General features: G+C 37.8%; 2 protein-coding genes across 3 annotated transcripts in view; one reads left to right on the forward strand and one right to left on the reverse strand.

Annotated features, from left to right (window-relative positions):
• NEPRO (nucleolus and neural progenitor protein) overlaps window positions 1-22,956 on the forward strand; it is a 42,073-nt gene that overhangs the window by 11,944 nt on the left and 7,173 nt on the right. The gene's annotated exons all lie outside the window — the stretch shown is intronic.
• The window catches only part of GTPBP8 (GTP binding protein 8 (putative)), a 24,127-nt gene continuing 1,171 nt past the window's right edge, over window positions 1-22,956 (reverse strand). Inside the window, exons 2-6 of one of the 2 annotated variants that reach the window (XM_049710327.1) lie at window positions 21,880-21,978; window positions 20,066-20,196; window positions 18,964-19,063; window positions 16,456-16,574; window positions 1-1,916 (exon numbers count right to left, since the gene is read on the reverse strand). In XM_049710327.1, coding sequence (XP_049566284.1) covers window positions 1,802-1,916; window positions 16,456-16,574; window positions 18,964-19,063; window positions 20,066-20,196; window positions 21,880-21,978 — 564 coding nt within the window. In that variant the 3' untranslated portion in view covers window positions 1-1,801. Of the gene's footprint in view, window positions 1,917-10,354; window positions 11,143-16,455; window positions 16,575-18,963; window positions 19,064-20,065; window positions 20,197-21,879; window positions 21,979-22,956 lie in introns of those variants that run through there. The other variant, XM_004272057.4, reaches the window with a different exon arrangement.

Below are 22,956 nucleotides of genomic sequence, written 5' to 3' on the forward strand. Positions count from 1 at the left end.
TGGGGAGTGGGGTGGGGAGTAGCAAGGAATCACCAAAAAGGTCACTTTAGCCTTAATGGCTCCATTGTAGCTAAGTGCTCTTCTGAACACCAAGGTTTGTAGCTTTTAACAGTTGTGCCCTCTTCTGTCTGTTAGAATTGTCATAGAAGTTTTGCCACTATTACCAGGGAGTGGTCACAACCATTATTTCACTTCATTTGTTAACCTTACTACACAGGAGGGCATATTAAAATGCTTTTGGAGTTCCACAAAGTTTGTGGGGGCTTTTGTTTATTTATTTGGGTGCTAGTGACTGAGTCCAAATAAAATTTTTTTCAAAAAGGATGTGAAGTGACTTGTGGTTATACACAAAGTAGAAGTAGGTGAGAAAGTTAGATGAAAAGATAAAGCTAAGGAGACACAAAATCAACCAACCCAATGAGGCGAAAAATAAATTCATAATTTGGTGCTGATGTTGTCATCTGATTATTTGTATGTTGCTCATACAATTGCTCTGAGAAGGTAAATCTTACATATTTTCAAATAATGATGTGAAGTTTGAGGTATCTTTCAAATGTTCTAGTTTTCTAGAATTAGGTTAATAAGCTATTTGTTCAGCAGGTTATAGGCTTAAGTTTTCTGTTTATATACAGTAATTTATAGAAAAATGAAACAGTGCCCTAGTATATACTGCATCCTTCCGTTCCTCAGCCATCCTATCATTTTTTAGCATCCTTTTGTTTCTTTATCTGGCCTTGTTCTTTCCTCATCTGCTTTCTGTATATTTTCCCACTTACCTACAATACTGTATCAGAGGCTCTCAAACTGTAGGATGTTTTGAGAATCACTTGGTGGGTTATTTAAAAATGCAGGTTTTGAGTCCCTTCCAAAGAGATCGATAAATATGGTTAGGGGATAGGACCAGAAGCCTGCATTTTTATTAAGGGGCTCAGGTGATTTTGATGCAAGTAGCCCAAAATGCAAAGTTAGATAAATGCTGGTTTAGCTTCCTTTTCTGAAGCCTTGCTAAATATCCTATTTAATTCAGAGTTCTTAATCAATCTCTAGTCACTTTTTATTGTTTATATTTCTCCTGGTTTCCTACAAGGTGGTAGAGCTACTTAGTGCTTTAAAACATGGACAATACCAAGGAAGTCTCATTCATGACAAGTCTAGAAATAGCCACCAGCTTCTAAGATTTAAGGTCAGGTCTTGCGTCTACTTTTATTTGCACATGCCTCCACTAGTCGTGTGGAGCTAGTAGGTTTCCCTGGGCTTAGGTCCCTCCATCTTTAGTGGCATTATTGTCTAAGAATCATAAACTTTTACAGCTGGAAGAGACTTTGGAGGTCATCCTTCGCTGGAAAAAACAGAGTGGTTCAGTGAATTGTCTAAGGTAAAACTGGATTAGACTATAAGCCTAGCATTTTTTTTCTACTTCATTAATGTTCCTTTGGAGTATGTTTCTTTATCTCCTCCTCCCATCTGCCCCTTAAAATTCTGGGAAAAATGTAAAGAGCTTCATGTGTCCATAAAATGATAATTTATATATAGGGAACATAGTATTCTATGTTATTTTTTCCAAACAACTTAAATTCAAATGTTTTAAATTTTTAAAAGTGAAATCTTAAATATACAAACCCATAACTTATCCAGTAAATTAGATTAGAAAATACTGTTAGCGTCATCATAGTGAATACCAATTTAATCACTTTGGGTGGCATTAAAACACTGGTCATTTTAAGAGCAGTGTGGTAGACCTCCCATATGTCACTTCAAATCCTCTTGGCCTCTTACCTGACCACTAGTATGGCAACCAGTTTCAAGCAGGACTGGGCAACTGCACCTTGCCTCCTGGCTTCTGACAAGCTACAGGAACTGCTTGGCATTTGGGCATATACAACTTGGGAGAGGTGTGGCGCCGTCCTCTAACCGCCCTTCAAAGACAATTCAGAGGCACATTTAATAAGGCTGCTCAAGATCAAGCCCTAGTACTATGTTGTTTCCAACTCAATGTGTCCTTGATTGGCTTTCCTGCCATCTGTTTCATTTCCCCTTCACTCCTGTTCGCTGGGATCACATCCCCAGTAAACAACTGGATGCAAGCTTTTGTCTTGGGCCGTGCTTTTAGGAGAACCAGAACCAAGGCTAAGACAAGCAGTAAAACAAACACTGGCAGGTAGAAAGATGACTTTTAACAAATTCTGTTGTTACATATTTTACTCAGTGAATGCCTATATTAAAAGTTATTTTAAAAATTTATTTTATTTATTTATTTTTGGCTGAATTGGGTCTTCGTTGTTGCTTGCAGGCTTTCTCTAGTTGTGGAGCACGGGCTCTAGGCACATGGGCTTCAGTAGTAGTGGTGCACGGGTTTCGCTGCTCCGCGGCAGGTGGGATCTTCCCGGACCAGGGCTCAAACCTGTGTGCCCTGCATTGGCAGGCAGATTCTTAACCACTGCACCACCAGGGAAGCCCTTAAAAGTTTTTTTTTTTTTTTTTTTAAGCTTAAATCACTGCTGATTGGAATAAACCACCACAACTAACTATAAAACTGAAAACGTATCCAGAATTGAATTTTCTAAAAGAAGTCACAAAGCTGTTTTACAGTTAATTTTTTATCCAGTGCTATTGCTGTAACATTATAATATTCAGCTTCACTTTGAAAAGCTAAGCCACTTATATGAATAGGTCAGTAGCATCTTCATAAAAATATTTTCCATTAACATTAGTTCAAAGTAAGGCTTTGTCTTTCCATTCTGAATCTTTTTTTTAACATCTTTATTGGAGTATAATTGCTTTACAATGCTGTGTTAGTTTCTTTTTTATAACAAAGTGAATCAGTTATACATATACATATGTTCCCATATCTCTTCCCTCTTGCATCTCCCTCCATCCCACCCTCCCTATCCCACCCCTCTAGGTGGTCAGAACGCACCGAGCTGATCTCCCTGTGCTATGCGGCTGCTTCCCACTAGCTAGCTATTTTCTGTTTGGTAGTGTATATATGTCCATGCAACTCTCTCACTCTGTGCCAGATTACCCTTCCCCCTCCCCGTATCCTCAAGTCCATTCTCTAGTAGGTCTGTGTCTTTATTCCCGTCTTGCACCTAGGTTCTTCATGACCTTTTTTTTTTTTTTTAGATTCCATATATATGTGTTAGCGTACGGTATTTGTCTTTCTCTTTCTTACTTCACTGTGTGACCGACTCTAGGTCCATCCACCTCACTACAAATAACTCAATTTTGTTTCTTTTTATGGCTGAGTAATATTCCATTGTATATATGTGCCACATCTTCTTTATCCATTCATCCGATGATGGAGACAGGTTGCTTCCATGTCCTGGCTATTGTAAATAGAGCTGCAATGAACATTTTGGTACATGACTCTTTTTGAATTATGGTTTTTTCAGGGCACATGCCCAGTAGTTGGGTTGCTGGGTTGTATGGTAGTTCTATTTTTAGTTTTTTAAGGAACCTCCATACTGTTCTCCACAGTGGCTATATCAATTTACATTCCCACCAACAGTGCAAGAGTGTTCCATTTTCTCCACACCCTCTCCAGCATTTATTGTTTCTAGATTTTTTGATGATGGCCATTCTGATGGGTGTGAGATGATATCTCATTGTAGTTTTGATTTGCATTTCTCTAATGATTAACGATGTTGAGCATTCTTTCATGTGTTTCTTGGCAATCTGTATATCTTCTTTGGAGAAATGTCTATTTAGGTCTTCTGCCCATTTTTGGTTTGGGTTGTTTTTTTTGTTGTTGTTAAGCAGCATGAGCTGCTTGTAAATTTTGGAGATTAATCCTTTGTCAGTTGCTTCATTTGCAAATATCTTCTCCCATTCTGAGGGTTGTCTTTTCGTCTTGTTTATGGTTTCCCTTGCTGTGCAAAAGCTTTGAAGTTTCATTAGGTCCCATTTGTTTATTTTTATTTCCATTTCTCTAGGAGGTGGGTCAAAAAGGATCTTGCTGTGAATTATGTCATAGAGTGTTCTGCCTATGTTTTCCTCTAAGAGTTTCATACTGTCTGCCCTTACATTTAGGTGTATAATCTATTTTGAGTTTACTTCTGTGTATGGTGTCAGGGAGTGTTCTAATTTCATACTTTTACATGTACCTGTCCAGTTTTCCCAGCACCACTTAATGGGTCCTTTCTCCACTGTATATTCTTGCCTCCTTTATCAAAGATAAGGTGACCATATGTGCGTGGGTTTATCTCTCGGCTTTCTATCCTGTTCCATTGATCTATATTTCTGTTTTTCTGCCAATACTAAACTGTCTTGATTACTGTAGCTTTGTAGTATAGTCTGAAGTCAGGGAGCCTGATTCCTCCAGCTCCGTTTTTTGTTCTCAAGATTGCTTTGGCTATTCGGGGTCTTTTGTGTTTCCATACAAATTGTGAAATTTTTTGTTCTCGTTCTGAGAAAAATGCCAGTGGTAGTTTGATAGGGATTGCATTGAATCTGTAGATTGCTTTGGGTAGTAGAGTCATTTTTACAATGTTGATTCTTCCAATCCAAGAACATGGTATATCTCTCCACCTGTTTGTATAATCTTTAATTTCTTTCATCAGTGTCTTATAATTTTCTGCATACAGGTCTTTTGTCCCTTAGGTAGGTTTATTCCTAGATATTTTATTCTTTTTGTTGCAATGGTAAATGAGAGCATTTTCTTAACTTCACTTTCAGATTTCTCATCATTAGTGTATGGGAATGCAAGAGATTTCTGTGCATTAATTTTGTATCCTACTACTTTACCAAATTCATTGATTAGCTCTAGTAGCTTTCTGGTAGCATCTTTACGATTCTCTAGGTATAGTATCATGTCATCTGCAAACAGTGACAGCTTTACTTCTGCTTTTCTGATTTGGATTCATTTCTTTTTTTTCTCTGATTGCTGTGGCTAAAACTTCCAAAACTATGTTGAATAAGAGTGGTGAGAGTGGGCAACCTTGTCTTGTTCCTGATCTTAGTGGAAATGGTTTGTTTTTCACCATTGAGGACGATGTTGGCTGTGGGTTTGTCATATATGGCCTTTATTGTGTTGAGGAAAGTTCCCTCTATGCCTACTTTCTGCAGGGTTTTAATCATAAATGGGTGTTGAATTTTGCTGAAAGCTTTCTCAGCATCTATTGAGATGATCATATGGTTTTTCTCCTTCAATTTGTTAATATGGTCTATCACGTTGACTGATTTGCGTATATTGAAGAATCCTTGCACTCCTGGAACAAACCCCACTTGATCATGGTGTATGATCCTTTTAATGTGCTGTTGGATTCTGTTTGCTAGTATTTTGTTGAGGATTTTTGCATCTATGTTCATCAGGGATATTGGCCTATAGTTTTCTTTCTTTGTGACATCCTTGTCTGGTTTCGGTATCAGGGTGATGGTGGCCTCATAGAATGAGTTTGGGAGTGTTCCTCCCTCTGCTGTATTTTGGAAGAGTTTGAGAAGGATAGGTGTTAGCTCATCTCTAAATGTTTGATAGAATTCGCCTGTGAAGCCATCTGGTCCTGGGCTTTTGTTTGTTGCAAGATTTTTAATCACAGTTTCAATTCAGTGCCTGTGATTGGTCTGTTCATATTTTCTATTTCTTCCTGATTCAGTCTTGGCAGGTTGTGCATTTCTAAGAATTTGTCCATTTCTTCCAGGTTGTCCATTTAATTGGCATAGAGTTGCTTGTAGTAATCTCTCATGTAGTAATCTCTCATGATCCATTTTATTGGCATAGAGTTGCTTGTAGTAATCTCTCATGATCCTTTGTATTTCTGCAGTGTCAGATCCTTTGTATTTCTGCAGTGTCTTTTTCATTTCTAATTCTATTGATTTGAGTCTTCTCCCTTTTTTTCTTGATGAGTCTGGCTAATGGTTTATCCATTGTGTTTATCTTCTCAAAGAACCAGCTTTTAGTTTTATTGATCTTTGCTATCGTTTCCTTCATTTCTTTATCATTTATTTCTGATCTGATCTTTATGATTTCTTTCCTTCTACTAACTTTGGGGTTTTTTTGTTCTTCTTTCTCTAATTGCTTTAGGTGCAAGGTTAGGTTGTTTATTTGAGATGTTTCCTGTTTCTTAAGGTAGGATTCTATTGCTATAAACTTCCTTCTTAGCACTGCTTTTGCTGCATCTCATAGGTTTTGGGTCGTCGTGTCTCCATTGTCATTTGTTTCTAGGTATTTTTTGATTTCCCCTTTGATTTCTTCAGTGATCACTTGGTTATTAAGTAGTGTATTGTTTAGCCTCCATGTGTTTGTATTTTTTACAGCTCTTTTCCTGTAATTGATATCTAGTCTCATAGCATTGTGGTTGGAAAAGATACTTGATACGATTTCAATTTTCTTAAATTTACCAAAGCTTGATTTGTGCCCTAAGATATGATCTATCCTGGAGAATGTTCCATGAGCACTTGAGAAAAATGTGTATTCTGTTGTTTTTGGGTGGAATGTCCTATAAATATCAATTAAGTCCATCCTGTTTTGTTTTTGTTTTTGTTTTTTGTTTTTTGCTGTACACAGGCCTCTCACTGTGGTGGCCTCTCCCGTTGCAGAGCACAGGCTCTGGACGCGCAGGCTCAGCGGCCATGGCTCACAGGCCCAGCCGCTCCGCGGCATGGGGGATCTTCCTGGACCGGGGCGTGAACTCATGTCCCCTGCATCAGCAGGCGGACTCCCAAGCACTGCGCCACCAGGGAAGTCCCCCATCTTGTTTAATGTATCATTTAAAGCTTGTGTTTCCTTATTTATTTGCATTTTGGATGATCTGTCCATTGGTGAAAGTGGGGTGTTAAAGTCCCCTACTATGACTGTGTTACTGTCGATTTCCCCTTCTATGGCTGTTAGTATTTTCCTTATGTATTGAGGTGCTCCTATGTTGGGTGCATAAATATTTACAATCGTTATATCTTCTTGTTGGATCGATCCCTTGATCATTATGTAGTGTCCTTCTTTGTCTCTTCTAATAGTCTTTATTTTAAAGTCTATTTTGTCTGATATGAGAATTACTACTCCAGCTTTCTTTTGGTTTCCATTTGCATGGAATATCTTTTTCCATTCCCTTACTTTCAGTCTGTATGTGTCCCTAGGTCTGAAGTGGGTCTCTTATAGACAGCATATATATGGGTCTTGTTTTTGTATCCATTCAGCCAGTCTGTGTCTTTTGGTGGGAGCACTTAATCCATTTACATTTAAGGTAATTATCGATATGTATGTTCCTATTCCCATTTTCTTAAATGTTTTGGGTTTGTCATTGTAGGTGTTTTCCTTCTCTTGTGTTTGTTGCCTAGAGAAGTTCCTTTAGCATTTGTTGTAAAGCTGGTTTGGTGGTGCTGAACTCTCTCAGCTTTTGCTTGTCTGTAAAGGTTTTAATTTCTCCATCAAATCTGAATGAGATCCTTGCTGGGTAATCTTGGTTGTAGGTTCTTCTCCTTCATCACTTTAAATATGTCCTGCCAGTCCCTTCTGGCTTGCAGAGTTTCTGCTGAAAGATCAGCTGTTAACCTTATGGGGATTCCCTTGTGTGTTATTTGTTGTTTTTCCCTTGCTGATTTTAATATGTTTTCTTTATATTTAATTTTTGATAGTTTGACTAATATGTGTCTTGGCGTCTTTATCCTTGGATTTATCCTGTATGGGACTCTGTGCTTCCAGGACTTGATTAACTATTTCCTTTCCCATATTAGAGAAGTTTTCAACTATAGTCTGTTCAAATGTTTTCTCAGTCCCTTTCTTTTTCTCTTCTTTTTCTGGGACCCATATAATTCAAATGTTGGTGCATTTAATATTGGCCCAGAGGTCTCTGAGACTGTCCGCAGTTGTTTTCATTCTTTTTTCTTTATTCTGCTCTGCAGTAGTTATTTCCACTATTTTATCTTCCAGGTCACTTATCCGTTCTTCTGCCTCAGTTATTCTGCTATTGATCCCATCTAAAGTATTTTTAATTTCACTTATTGTGTTGTTCATCCTTGCTTGTTTCCTCTTTAGTTATTCTAGGTCCTTGTTAAATGTTTCTTGTGTTTTCTCTATTCTATTTCCAAGATTTTGGATCATCTTTACTATCATTATTGTGAATTCTTTTTCAGGTAGACTGCCTATTTCCTCTTCATTTGTTAGGTCTGGTGCATTTTTATCTTGCTCCTTTATCTGCTGTGTGTTTTTCTGTCTTCTCATTTTGCTTATCTTACTGTGTTTGGGTCTCTTTTTCACTGGCTGTAGGTTCGTAGTTCCCGTTGTTTTTGGTGTCAGTCCCCAGTGGCTATGGTTGGTTCAGTGGGTTGTGTAGGCTTCCTGGTGGAGGGGACTAGTGCCTGTGTTCTGGTGAATGAGGCTGGATCTTGTCTTTCTGGTGGGCAGGTCCACGTCTGGTGGTGTGTTTTTGGGCGTCTGTGGCCTTATTGTGATTTTAGACAGCCTCTCTGCTAATGGATGGGCCTGTGTTCCTATTTTGCTAGTTGTTTGGCATAGGGTGTCCAGCACTGTAGCTTGCTGGTTGTTGAGTGAAGCTGGTTGTTGGTGTTGAGATGGAGATCTCTGGGAGATTTTCACCATTTGGTATTACGTGAAGCTGGGAGGTCTCTTGTGGACCAGTATCCTGAAGTTGGCTGTCCCACCCTGATGCCTGGCTGGAGCACCAAGAGCCTTTCACCCACACAGCTCAGAATAAAAGGGAGAAAAAAGGAAGGAAGGAAGGAAGGAAGGAAGGAAGGGAAGGAGGGAGAGAGGGAGGGAGGGAGGGAGGGAGGGGATAAAATAAAAGTAAGAAAAAATAAAATAAAAAATAATTATTAATAAAAAATATTTTTAAAGTAAGAAACAAAAAACTACGGACAGACAGGACCCTAGGACAAATGGTGAAAGCAAAGCTATACAGACTAAGTCTCACACAGAAGCATACACATACACACTCACAAAAAGAAGAAAAGGGGAAAAAATAATATATCTTGCTCCCAAAGTCCACCTCCTCAATTTGGGATGATTCGTTGTCTGTTCAGGCATTCCACAGATGCAGGGTACATCAAGTTGATTGTGGAGCTTTAATCCGCTGCTTCTAAGGCTGCCGGGAGAAATTTCACTTTCTCTTCTTTGTTCGCACACCTCCTGGGGCTCAGCTTTGGATTTGGACCCACCTCTGCATGTAGGTCACCTGAGGGCGTCTGTTCTTCGCTCAGACAGGATGGGGTTAAAGGAGCAGCTGAATTGGCGGCTCCAGCTCACTCAGGACAGGGGGGAGGAAGGGGTATGTATGCGGGGTGAGCCTGTGGCGGCAGAGGCCGGCGTGACGTTGCACCAGCCTGATGCGCCCCGTGTGTTCTCCCGGGGAAGCTGTCCCTGGATCACGGGACTCTGGCAGTGGTGGGCTGCACAGGCTCCCGGGAGGGGAGGTGTGGATAGTGACCTGTGCTTGCACACAGGCTTTTTGGTGGCTGCAGCAGCAGCCTTAGCGTCTCATGCCTGTCTCTGGGGTCCGCGCTGATAGCTGCAGCTTGCGCCCGTCTCTGGAGCTCCTTCAAGCAGCGCTCTTAATCCCCTCTCCTCGCGCACCAGGAAACAAAGAGGGAAGAAAAAGTCTCTTGCCTCTTTGGCAGGTCCAGACTCTTTCCCGGACTCCCTCCTGGCTAGCTGTGGTGCACTAGCCCCTTTCAGGCTGTGTTCAGGCCGCCAACCCCAGTCCTCTCCCTGCGATCCAACTGAAGCCCAAGCCCCAGCTCCCAGCCCCCGCCTGCCCCGGTGGGTGAGCAGACAAGCCTCTTGGGCTGGTGAGTGCCAGTCAGCACCGATCCTCTGTGCGGGAATCTCTGCGCTTTGCCCTCCACACCCCTGTTGCTGCGCTCTCCTCTGCGGCTCCGAAGCTTCCCCCCTCCGCCACCCGCAGTCTCCCCCCATGAAGGGGCTTCCTAGTGTGTGGAAACCTTTCCTGCTTCACAGCTCCCTCCCACTGGTGCAGGTCCCGTCCCTATTCTTTTGTTTCTGTTTTTTCTTTTGCCCTACCCAGGTACATGGCGAGTCTCTTGCCCTTTAGGAGGTCTGAGGTCTTCTGCCAGCATTCAGCGGGTGTTCTATAGGAGCAGTTCCACGTGTAGACGTATTTCTGATGTATCTGTGGGGAGGAAGGTGATCTCCGCGTCTTACTCTTCCGCCATCTTCCTCCCTTCCTCCATTGTGAATCTTAATGAACCAATTATAAACTGTCCAATCAACTTTTTTCTCTTGTCCTTTGCAAATAACCTTCTCACCTAAAACTTCTTTTTGGTCTTTCATTAGATAAAATGTTACTTCCTCTATGACAGGATGTTTTCTGTGATAAATCTACCTGTGAATTTTGCTATATACTTGAGTTAGTTTTGCTTTACAAATACTTAGAATATGCAGATGTCCTTTTCACATTTTAATCTTCATAGCTTTTGAGGTAAGAGTTACAAAAGAAGTTCAGAGAACTCAAGTAATTTGCCCAACGTCCAACATGTAATAACTATTAGAACTGGAACTTGAATTCTGGTCTTCTGATTCTGAACCCTGTGAAGGTGACTGACCCCAGCCTGAAATAACTGGTACTTCCAGTATGGACTGACTCAAATTTTATGAAGAATAATTTTTTTTATATTCAAATAAGGTCTCTAAAAAAAGATAAGTTATAGCTATACATGTAAGAATTTATCTTCAACCTATCTATTAGTGCTTAGCAGAAAAGTAGCCCCTTTTTTACCTAGTCCATTGTAATATTTTAATAAAATATACATAATAGACATTCCTTTAAAAGACAAAAACCCAATAAATAATATGGCAAACCTTGTCTACACAGTAGGAAATAGACTTGCATTTTATGGACCTCTATATGCTCTTGTTTGTCAGTTTGTTAAAACAGGAAAAATGGCTGGTATCTCTTCTAATGAACAGCATAATTCAATCATGTATAAACCTTTCCCCCGCTGCAGGCACAAATTCATTCCTGCTTTGGGAATATGCAGGTTTTAAAACTGAAGTGATCCTGCAAGTTACAGATACACAACATTTAAAACAATGTTGAAATTCTAAGTCTTTAACTTCAGTTGGCATAGACAATTTTGAATCTTCAGCTAAACTGGAAGCCATTAGTCTCCAGATTTCCTGTTATATTTGCTATAAAGCATCTCAAGAGATGGATTCCAGAATAGGTCACAGCACTGTGGAAAAAAAAGAAAAAAAGCAAAATCATTTTCTTCCTTACTTCAGAGGTAGTAACAGATCTGAATTCATCTAACTCAAAATCTGTTTACAGCCAGGTGCGGTGGCATGCGCCTGTAGGCCCAGCTACTCGGGAGGCTGAGGCAGGAGGATTGCCTGAGCCCAGGAGTTCTGGGCTGTAGTGCGCTATGCCAATCAGTTGTCCGCACTAAGTTCGGCATCAATATGGTGACCTCCCGGGAGTGGGGGACGACCAGGTTGCCTAAGGAGGGGTGAACTGGCCCAGGTCGGAAACGGAGCAGGTCAAAACACCCGTGCTGATCAGTAGTGGGATCGTGCCTGTGAATAGCCATTGCACTCCAGCCTGGGCAACATAGTGAGACCCCGTCTCTTAAAAAAAAAAAAAAAAAAATCTGTTTACAAACTCTTGTGAGTTCCATGTATGAAACAGAATGTCTTAATCTGTCCTACTTTTCCTCTCTTCCCCCAGCCTCTTGAAGTATCCTAAATCTGGAGATCCACATTATCGGATCTATGTCCTTCATGATTCTAAAAATTTCACATCTACTGTTTTGCCTTTTATTTTCCAGACTAAAAGTGTTTTTCTGTTTGTTTTGTTTTGTTTTTTATTGCAGTATAATTGACACATAACACTATATTAGTTTCAGGGGTACAACAATTCGATATTTGTATATATTGCAAAATGATCACCACAATAAGTCTAGTTATATCCATCACCATTTATAGTTAAAAAATATTTTCTTTTCTTGTGATGAGGACTTTTAAGATCTTCTCTCTTAGCAACTTTCAAATATGCAATATAGTATTACTGTAGTCACCATACTGTACAATACATCATCCCCATGGCTTATCTTAGAACTAGAAGTTTGTACCTTCTGACCTTCACCCATTTCTCTTACCCCCAACCTCTACCTCTGGCAACCACCAATCTCTCCTCTGCATCTATGAGCTTGTTTTGTTGTTGTTTTAAATTCCACATGTAAGTGAGATCACACAGTATTTGTCTTTCTCTGACTCATTTCACTTAGCATAATGCTCTCCCGTCCATGTTGTCGCAAACGGCAAGGTTTCCTTCTTTTTTGTGAATGAATAGTATTCCAGTTGTGTATACACAATGACCCTTGAACAACATGGGTTTGAATTCCATTTATCCATTTATATGTGGATTTTTTCTATGGTAAATACTACAGCATTACACCTGGTTGGCTGAATCCAGGGATTCGGAGAAAATGTGGATATAGTGGGTCGACTATAAGTTATACTTGGATTTTCGACTGGGCCAAGGGTCAGAGCCCCTAACCGCTAACACTATTCAAGGGTCAACTGTATAATACCACATTTTCTTTATCCATTCATTCACCGAGGGGCACTTAGGTTGTTTCCATATCTTGGCTATTGAAAATAATGCTGTAACAAACATGGGAGTGCATATATCTTTTCGAATTAATGTTTTCATTTTCTTCAGATATATATCCAGGAGTGTATTCCTGGATCACATGGTAGTTCTATTTTCAGTTTTTTGAGGAATCTTAATACTGTTTTCCTTAGTGGTTGCACCAATTTACATTCCCACCAATAGTGCACAAGGATTCCCTTTTCTCCACATCCTTGCCAATACTTGTTATTTCTTGTCTTTTTGATAAAAGCCATTCTAACAGATGTGAGGTAGTATCTCACTGTGGTTTTGATTTGCATTTCCATAATGATTAGTGAGGATCTTTAGTGAGGATGATTAGAGGATCTTTTCATATACCTGTTAGCCATCTGTATGTCCTCTTTGGAAATATGTCTATTCAGATCCTCTGCCCATTTTTTAATCCGATTTTTTTTTTTTTGCTATTGAGTTGTATGAGTTCTTTATATATTTTGGATATTAACCCCTTATCAGATATATGACTTGCAAATATTTTCTCCCATTCAGTAGGCTGACTTTTCATTTTGTTGATAATTTCCTTTGCTGTGCAGAAGCTTTTAGTTTAATGTAGTCCTATTTACTCATCTTTGCTTTTGTTGCCTTTGCTTTTGGAGTCAGATCCAAAAACTGATCACCTACACTGATGTCAAGGAACTTAGGGCCTGTTTTCTTCTAGGAGTTTTATGGTTTCAGGTCTTAACATATTCTTCTGCATGTGGCTGTCCAATTTTCCCAGCACCATTTATTGAAGAGACTGTCCTTTCCCCATTGTATATTCTTGGCTCCTTTGTAAATTAATTGCTCATATATGCATGGGTTTATTTCTGGGCTCTCTATTCTGTTCCACTGACCTATGTGTCTGTTTTTATGCCAATACCGTACTGTTTCATTACTATAGCTTTGTAACACAGTTTGAAATCAGGAAGTGTGATGCCTCCAGCTTTGTTCTTTCTTAAGGTTGCTTTGGCTATTTGCAGTCTTCTGTGGTTCCACACAGCTTTTAGGACTGTTAGTTCTATTTCTGTGAGAAATGCCATTGGAATATCTTCTGTTTTGCTTTTTATTTCCCAGACTAAAATTCTGATTTCTTTAATTTGTTCTTTTTGTCTCAAAGATTCAATTACCATGATAATGTAGACCTTTTATCATGATTTTAAAAAAAAAATCATCACCATTATTGTGTCTATTATTCGATCTATCTTACTGTATCCATCCATATCCTTTCATCCATTTATCAGCATGGAAATGAACACATAGTTTCTTGGGATACGTGGACTTTTACGGAGACACTATGACGTTTATGGATACATGTATGGTGTATACCTGTATATAACACAGGTAAAATATTTTCTGCTGTATTGCTAATTCTCTTTTTGATAAAGTACAGCATTTTAGACTTTTTGACCAAAGCTGCCTACTTGAGAACAGTGCATAATGATTCTCAGTTATAACTGAAGTTACACATGTACAGTTTACAGGAGCGATACAAGTTGGATAGTCCACACACTATGGCACCGTGAACTGATTTGCAACATTTCTGTCAACTCATATGATTTTCTTTGTCCTTAAGACTCAGTTCTCATTTGCCTGAAAACCACAGAAACAATTATATTGTGCCTACTTATATATTTCTTCCATACCATTTATAAAAACAGACTGATCCCAGAATCAATCTTTAGGGGTCTTTCACCAATTTTATTTCTCTACTCAGCTGGGGCAGAGTTCAGACATGAAGGTTAGCACTTAACTTTTGCCAGCAGGCTTAAAGGCCAAACCCTGTTGGACTACATGTCTACCCACACTTCCATCTTTCTCCTACCAAGATCATACAGGAAGATAAGGAAATAAAACCTGACTTACTTTATAATAATTATTCTGTGAGTAGGCCAAATCCTCTTTTGGAGGGATGTACTGGGACTTGGTCAAGCAAATAAAAGCAAGCAGTATAAATAACTCTATTTTCTGAATTGGGTTTTGAGAACTACTGAGTACAACCTGACAACTTCCTGTATGTTGTCACTGTGGTATGGTGAACATTGAAGTTCTTGAAAGCCAGCAGCCTCCTGCGTGTGTCTCAATTCTTAAGACCTTGAGTGCTGTGTGGCTTCTGCAGTGCCTTAGTCACTTAGTGATACAGTGGCAGTGATTCCAAGGTCATGCAGCAGAAAATGCTGGCACATCTAAAGAAGGCTACGCCTCTAAAAAGTACTGAGAATCTGATAGTTTGGGTTGTTGGCCTAACCCTGCCATTCACTGACTGACCTTTGGGAAGGAAAGAAACTAACATTTATTATGTGGCTAATGTGTGTATATCAGTCACAATGCATTTTATTTAATCCTTCTGTCATATTTTTTTACTCAGAAAATGAAATAAGTTGCTTTTTTAAAAGCTACTGCCAAGAAGTAGGGGAACTATGCAAAACCATGGCTGTCTGACCCTGAGGTCCATGCTTTTTTTTTTTTTCCATGCTCTTTCTATTTCAGCAAATACCTCTCTATAACTCACTTCACTTCTCCGACTTGTAATCGTACCTGTGAAACAGGGATGCTTACTTTGTGGATCAATTAAGTGTTTTGAATGATCTAGTGACATAACCTCCCCCAAGACCATCTGTTTTCAGATAGCTCTAGTTGTTCTTAATGTCAAGCCACAATCTAGCTCAACTGATCTGGTAGCATACAGCTTATAGCAGTGTGAGACTACTGTTTGATCATTCCCTTGTTTTGAACACTATAATTCTAATAATGTAGCTCAAGAAAACATTGTCAGTTTTTCCCCAGTCCCACTATACTATTTAACTCAGCTTACAGTCAACTAAAACATTTTTTTTCAATAAATGCTTCTGTTAGGCCATAATTTGCCCATCTTATGTTTGTTTTGCCTTTTTAGAGGAAGTCTCACTTCCTTCTTATTAAATGTTTAAAAGAAACAGATATATTTCTATGCCAATGCTCAGGGCTCTAAGAAGAATTAGGATTTCATTCCTGCCCCTAGGAGTTTCCACTGTATATATGGGACACAGACAAATGAACAGGATAAATACTTGAATGTAAGACAAGGGGGAAAAACATTTTGTAGGAAAGAATGAAGATGGATTTAGACTGGCATGTTCATAATTACCAACAATTTAATTGTGATCTGGATTTGTAGAAAGTAGAATGACTGTTTAGAGGACAGTTTTATATACAACTAAGTGTTACTTGGTTTCATTATTTTCTCATAGAAACTATAATAGTGTCAAAGAAGTTAGAGTCAGAAAATCACAGGGAAGTGGCACTGCATTTCTGCTAGTATATAGGTTACTTACTGTACCCAAACTGTACACTGAAAAGACAAACTCATGTTTCATTGCTAAACCATATCTAATATCTCAAAAATTGCTGCTCAGGAAATAACCATCCTGTCGGCTATTGATGCTTAATTCTAACTTATACGAAGAATTTCTTCTTTGCACATCGTCCTTTAAAAGGAAAATTCTTATCCTTCACAGCCTGAATGAGCTTTCTACCATAAAGATGAGTTGTTTTTCTTTAGAATTGAGAAAGAGATGGTAGTATCTTTATTATGGCTGTTGTTTAGGTGATTTAAAAAGTAAAAAGTTTTCACTTCTACTGTGGTCTAGGGTTGAAATAGGCTGAGGTAGAAAGATCATGAAGATACTACAGGGAAGATTTAGCAAGAATCTGCAGAAAAAAGAAAGAATAGAGGGAAGAAAAAATAAAAGTGTTGATGGGCTGTACCAATAAATTATGGCTAAGTGCATAGTCTTCCAAACTCCTGTAATTTTAAGTGATACCTCAGATACACTGATTTAATACTAAAGGTTGTTAGTACATAAAGTTATATGTTAGTACATAAAGACAATTCAACTCTTACCTTACAGGAAACAACTGAGGAAAACATCCTTGTGTTTTAGTGTCAACAAATTTCTGGATCTGAAGGACTTGTTTTAAAAGATGTCCCTTGGAAGATTTGTCAATTTTTGTCAATACCATCTGTAGGAAAACAAATATTTAAGCATTAGAAATAAAGTACAGGTGACCCTTGAACAACATGGGCTTGAATTGCAAAGGTCCACTTATATGCATATTTTTTCAATAGTAAATACTACAATATTACACGATCTGTGGTTGATTAAATCCACAGATGTGGAACTGCCAATATGGAGGAACCCCCAATAGGGAGGGGTGACTGTAAGTTACACTTGGATTTGTGACTGCAAGGAGGGTTGGCGCCCCTAACTCCCACACTGTTCAAGGGTCAGCTGTTATTTCTTACTCTACAGTTTTATACATTTTAGTTACAAATTTCAGTAACAACTAGGTGACCTATGCAAGTTTCTTAATCTCTCTGTACTTGTTTCCTCATCTATAAAATAAAAGCAATACCTCCTAAAGGAGATGCTGAGAAGATTAAATGAGTTAATGTATGCAATATATAAAGCATACACTATATATGTTTGCTGTTTCTGATGCTTTAACTACATAGGGCCATAATATCTTTGATTCAAGACCAGTGAAAAGCACCCTGGTGCCATGTTTGCAATTGCCATATGCCAAATGTTTCATACGATCACTATATATCTTATGGTCTAAGATACAGAAGTGAATATTATTAGGTTGATCCATATAAAACTGCCAACTTATAATCATTTTTGAACTACATAATTGTTCTGCCTTATATGTAAAATTTAAAGGAAAAATTAGAAATCAGGCTAGTTGTAGGTTGTAGCCACTAGAGTTATATTCCAAGCTATACCGATATATAGTTATATTCCAAGTAAGCCTAGATTCTACTAGGTTCAACAGTAAATACTTTGAATAATTTACTTACTCAATGACAATTATCAATACATACTAGAGGAAGGTCAATGCATGGATAATTACAAAATCAATTAAAAAGTAAAAGCTTGAGGGCTTCCCTGGTGGTGCAGTGGTTGAGAGTCCGCCTGCCAATGCAGGGGACATGGGTTTGTGCCCCGGTCTGGGAAGATCTCACATGCCGCGGAGCGGCTAGGCCCGTGAGCCATGGCCACTGAGCCTGTGTGTCCAGAGCCTGTGCTCCGCAACGGGAGAGGCCACAACAGTGAGAGGCCCACGTACCGCAAAAAAAAAAAAAAAGTAAAAGCTTGATGTATCTGTCAGAGGTTTTCCTAGGGAATTTCTATAAAATTAAATTTCCTGACTAATCATTTATGCTTTTCAGTTATAAAAAAAATTAATGATTGTAAATCAACTATACTTCAATTAAAAAAATATTAATGGTAAAAGGAGTGAAAAGCAGAAAGTGAAAGTCTTTTTTCATAAAGGCAAATATTTAAAAGGAGACATAATTTCTCTATCACAACTTCTTTTCCAAAGAAGAAAGGTTAATATTTCCTTAAAGTTAAAACTGAGAAAAATATATGATTCCACAAAATGGTATCTATGATATCAAATTAGGAGTACTATCACTGTCACTTAATATAACCGGTTGCACGATATTTGGGCTTCTTCTTTTTTTTTTTTTTTTCACTACGTAGACTATGTTTATCAATCCTTTGGCTCCTCATAACCATAAATTATCTCTAATGTTTCACAGGGCTTTTGCAAACCCCAAGAATTCCATAACCCCAAGAATACAGAAAAGTTTCTGACTGGTAACATGGTTTGATTTGCACTAAACTCCAAAACCACTACATTTTAGTGGTTTTCTGACATTTTTTTGAAACCAAATTATAGTCAGTGGGCTCTTTTCCTTAGAGAGGAACTTTAAGACTGCCATTTTATCTGTAAAACCTACAAAGCAAAATAAATATGGATACCAACCTACCAATCTGTATTCTATTCTAGGGTAAACAACAGTAAGAACTGGTAAGATATTCTCATAAGAAATTTTGTTTTCCTTAAGAATATAAACATCCTACTTATGTGTGCTGGAGCCTACTATATTCTTGTGATGTTCTTAAATTCCAGATTAGTTTAGCAAATTTTTCAGTTGCAGTTTTGTTTACATTCTGATAAGTAGTATCTGCCAACCTGCTGATAAGGAGCTACAAATGAGTCTTAGCAAATATTTATATTGTCATTTTAAAAAAACCCAAAAAACAAAGAAATGCACTTAGGAACACTAAATGAACAGTTTAGAAAACTTTTACTTTGACTATAATTTTGAAAACTTAAAAGCCAGGAGAAGGAAAAGGGAATAAAAGTACCACAGAACTTATTTTAATATTAATGGCTGATAACTGAAAAGATTGTTTAAAAGGTACTCCTTTATCTTTTGAGGAGGCAAGACCTACTCTTTCATTAAAAAGATGTACACATGTGCACATGCACACACACACATAGACACACAGGGAACTTGTATTTCTAATTGCAACTATGATTCAAAAGAAATACTTACCACATAAGGTAATGCAAATTCTTCACACATTTCTATGGCAATGTTGTCTGTTTTTTGAATTCCAACAACACTATCCACTAACAAAAATGTTCTCATCAAACTATAAGAATGCAGAAAAGAAGATTAACGGCAATATAAAATATACTCATTCATTTCTTCCCCCCAACCTTCACTACACTAAGAAATTTTACTTTGAATAATTATCAATTCAAAATTTTAAAATTTCTTTAAGCAAAAGGAATTCTCAATTCACTATGAAGTCCATCCTACAGTCCAACAGGTCTCAATATTTACATTCAGTAACTAAATTCATTAATATTAATTTATTTCAATAGCATATATTGAACATAAGATAATCTGCCTAGAACTGGATACAAAGATGAATGAGCCCCTTCCTCTAAGAGCTTGAACTCTAGTGGGAGAAAGAAACAGGAACCCAATTAACTATAAGTTACCATAAAAATGTCTAAATTTTCAAATATTACTTTAAGACTAACAGATAACAGAAACCAAACGTTATATTTTTCATTTTCTTTTGCAAGTATTTTATCTTACTTTCTATGTAAAGCTACAACAAGCAAGATACTTGTAAACACTTTTTTATTCTTCAAAAGGTTAACATTAATTTTTCTATATATTGTGCAATGCTTGAAACATAGACCTGCTACTTGACTACCTATGGAAATAAAAAAAGGTAGTATTTACAGAGGCTATGATGTCAGAAGTATTTTAAGGATAATCAGAATTTACTGAAGTTTATTTAAATCTGGTAAATACCACATTAACCAACATTTTTCATTTTTAAAAACAGCCAGCTTAGAGTTTGGTATAAAAAAATTAATAAAGTCTGCTGAGTTACTATTGATAGTCTCAATTTAGGAAAACAATTGAAATTAAGTTTAAGCTAACTTACAGGAAAAAACTAAGCAGGCAGTATATACCTTGCTCCTAAATACTGTATTGTAGAATATTAAGGGAATAAAGTGGACTTTCTAAAAAAGTCATTTGATAAAACTGAAGTGTTCATCATGTGTAGAATGTCCTAGTCATGAGAACTTTGGGGGGTTCAACATAACAATTATAAGAAAAATGTTTTTCTTACTTCTTTCGTTCTTTTAGATAGGTTTCTACCATGTCAACAAAATCTTCAGGTGCTCTATAGCCATAACCTGGCATGTCCACCAATGTAAAATATTTTCCAACTTTGAAAAAATTCATTTTCTTTGTGTGGCCCTGATAAAGTAAATGGAAAAATAAAAGCTTTCTTAAAATATGTCCTTTATATATTTCATGACTCAAAATATTTTCTGTTCAATTAACAATTACTTATTAAAAGCATAAAAGTATTCTGTATATAACCCTATGCTGATGATGATACAGGAAAAGAAGACAGAAGACAAGTGGCTGGAGATAAGCTTAGATGATACTACTACTTCCCTCCAATTCATTTTTTAAAGAGAATCTATATGATTTAAGAACTTTAGATTCCATATTAGAAATAACGTAGGCAAAATATTTTCGAGTCTTTCCTACTTCATTAGCTCCCTCTCTGTGAAAAAGTTATACTGTTCTAAATAGTACGACTGCATTAGTCAATATTCTCTGATGAACAATATAACTCCACTTTAAAGAAGAATGAATTATGGCACAGATAGGTTAAATTAAATGCTTACTATCAGTCATACAAGTTTGCATAACACCTAGATGCAAAGCCTGATAGTTTATTATGCCTAGACTATAACTTTCCTAAAATCAAGATGTTTTGCATGTTTTATTAGGTGGATTTAGTGCTTTCATTAAGCATTTTTTAAAAAGCATGTACAACTGTAAAATGTGCAACTAAAACTGATGTAAAGATGATAAAAAGTGGTTTATTCATGTGGTTTCGTGTCCACAGACATTATTAATCAGAAAAGGAAAGATTAACACAAATAACTTTAAAAGTCAATTGTTTAGAACTTAGAAGAATTATTTTCAGAGGGAAGATTTTATAAATGATGCTTAGGTTCCCAGGCAGCTTAAGTGTCTACCTATAGGAAAATAATTTTAGAATTACAGATTAGGAATGTCAAGAATACATTTCTTCCATTGTCCTCTCCCAGCAGAAAGGGAACAACCCTACCAAGAAGTGAGAGTTTAGCTGGGGTATTTGGTAAGGCAGGGCAGGAGGGAGTAAAGCTAGGAGGGTTAACAAATGACTACAATTGTCAGGGATGGTATCAGGGAATCAACCATAGGAAAAACTGCGGAGCAAGAGAAGACCAGTGAAGCCTCAGGGAAGGGTTCCAGTGCAAGGCAACAGGGGCAGTGAGCACTGGGTTGGTGTGAACATTTTGCCAAGGATAGATAATAAGGTGAGGAAAACTGAGGTGAGTTTTGAGGAGAGGACATCTTAAATATTGGTAGAGTCTGCATTATTGAGAAGGAAGCAGAGGAAATGAGAAAATGACAGAAAGCTATTACAGCAGGCTGGCTGGGATATTAGGCACATAATTTGGCCCTGGGTAAACTGGGAATTGCCTGATGGGTGTATATATTTGAGTTAGCAAGGTATAAAAGATTAGAGGAGGAAAAAATAATACACTTTAAAGCTGTTTTCTTTAAAATCAAAGTAGAAGCAGATGATCATTCTCAAAGAAGCAAATATAGAATGACACTAGAACAACTCTTTGGAAAAGACTGGACCAAGGAAGATTTCCCCAAGATACTGGCAAGACTACTAAAATAACTCCAGATACACTTCCTTTTCTTCAGAGAAATACACAGGCATTAATGAAATGTCTTACATTAGTGCTTGTGTGAAAGAAATCACTTTTCTAGGAACTTAGCAATGATGGTTTCTTCTACCCCCTCAACATTTATTATTCATCTTAGTCAATTCAGAGATAGTTAGATATATTTTAAATTTTAACATACCGGTTTTTTGGAGACTCTAACTTCAACCTCTGGGGCAAGTGAAAATAAAGCCTTTATTAGAGAGGATTTTCCAACATTGCTTCTGCCTATAAAACACACCTTATACAAGCAAAAAGAAGATAATTGAGTACTAGTTTATATATATATATCACTATATAATGTATTAGCTGCAAAAATCTGTGAATACTACTCAGTCTTGCCTAACCATAAAAAGTGGCTTATAGTTAGTCAAACCTCAAATTCTAATAGACAGCTACTATCTACTAAATGATTTCAATGTGGCAGGTACTGTTTTAAAAGCACTTAACATATTTTCTTATTTACTTTTTACAATATCTCCATGAGACTGATAATATTCGTATCCCCATTTTACAGGTGATAAAACTAGAGGTAGAGAGAGGTTAAATAACTGGCCCAAAATTATACAGCCAGAAAGTGAAGAAACTGGAATCTGAACTCAGGGCATCTACATCCAGAACCTGTGCTTTTAATTACACTATGCCACTCAAGAATATCTGCAACATTTATTAAGAATTCCATATTTATAAAGTTTTTTTTTTTTTTTTTTTTTTTTTTTTTTTTTTGCGGTACTTGGGCCTCTCACTGTTGTGGCCTCTCCCGTTGCGGAGCACAGGCTCCGGACGCGCAGGCTCAGCGGCCATGGCTCACAGGCCCAGCCGCTCCGCGGCATGTGGGATCTTCCCGGACCGGGGCACGAACCCATGTCCCCTGCATCGGCAGGCGGACTCTCAACCACTGCGCCACCAGGGAAGACCCTACAAAGCTTTTTTGAAGTTACAAACGACGTGTTTCAACAGAACTGGCTCTGTGTTTGGAACTCCATTTCCTCACAAACTCTCAAAGTACACCATAGCACCATTATAATTACTCCTTTCTCTTGACCTTTCTTGTTCCAATTAAGCTTTTCTCCTTTAGTCTGAATGTAGAAAGCAACAAAATATTTCTAATATTAACGATTAATACACATGGCTCGTCTTTTTAATACAGTATTGAAGAGGGTACATTTCCAATCAGTGCTTCTAAATGAGGGCAGTACCGCCCCCTGGGGTGTTTTAG

The sequence above is a fragment of the Orcinus orca genome, chromosome 5, assembly GCF_937001465.1.
Source record: "Orcinus orca chromosome 5, mOrcOrc1.1, whole genome shotgun sequence".
Classification (NCBI taxonomy): Eukaryota; Metazoa; Chordata; class Mammalia; order Artiodactyla; family Delphinidae; genus Orcinus; species Orcinus orca.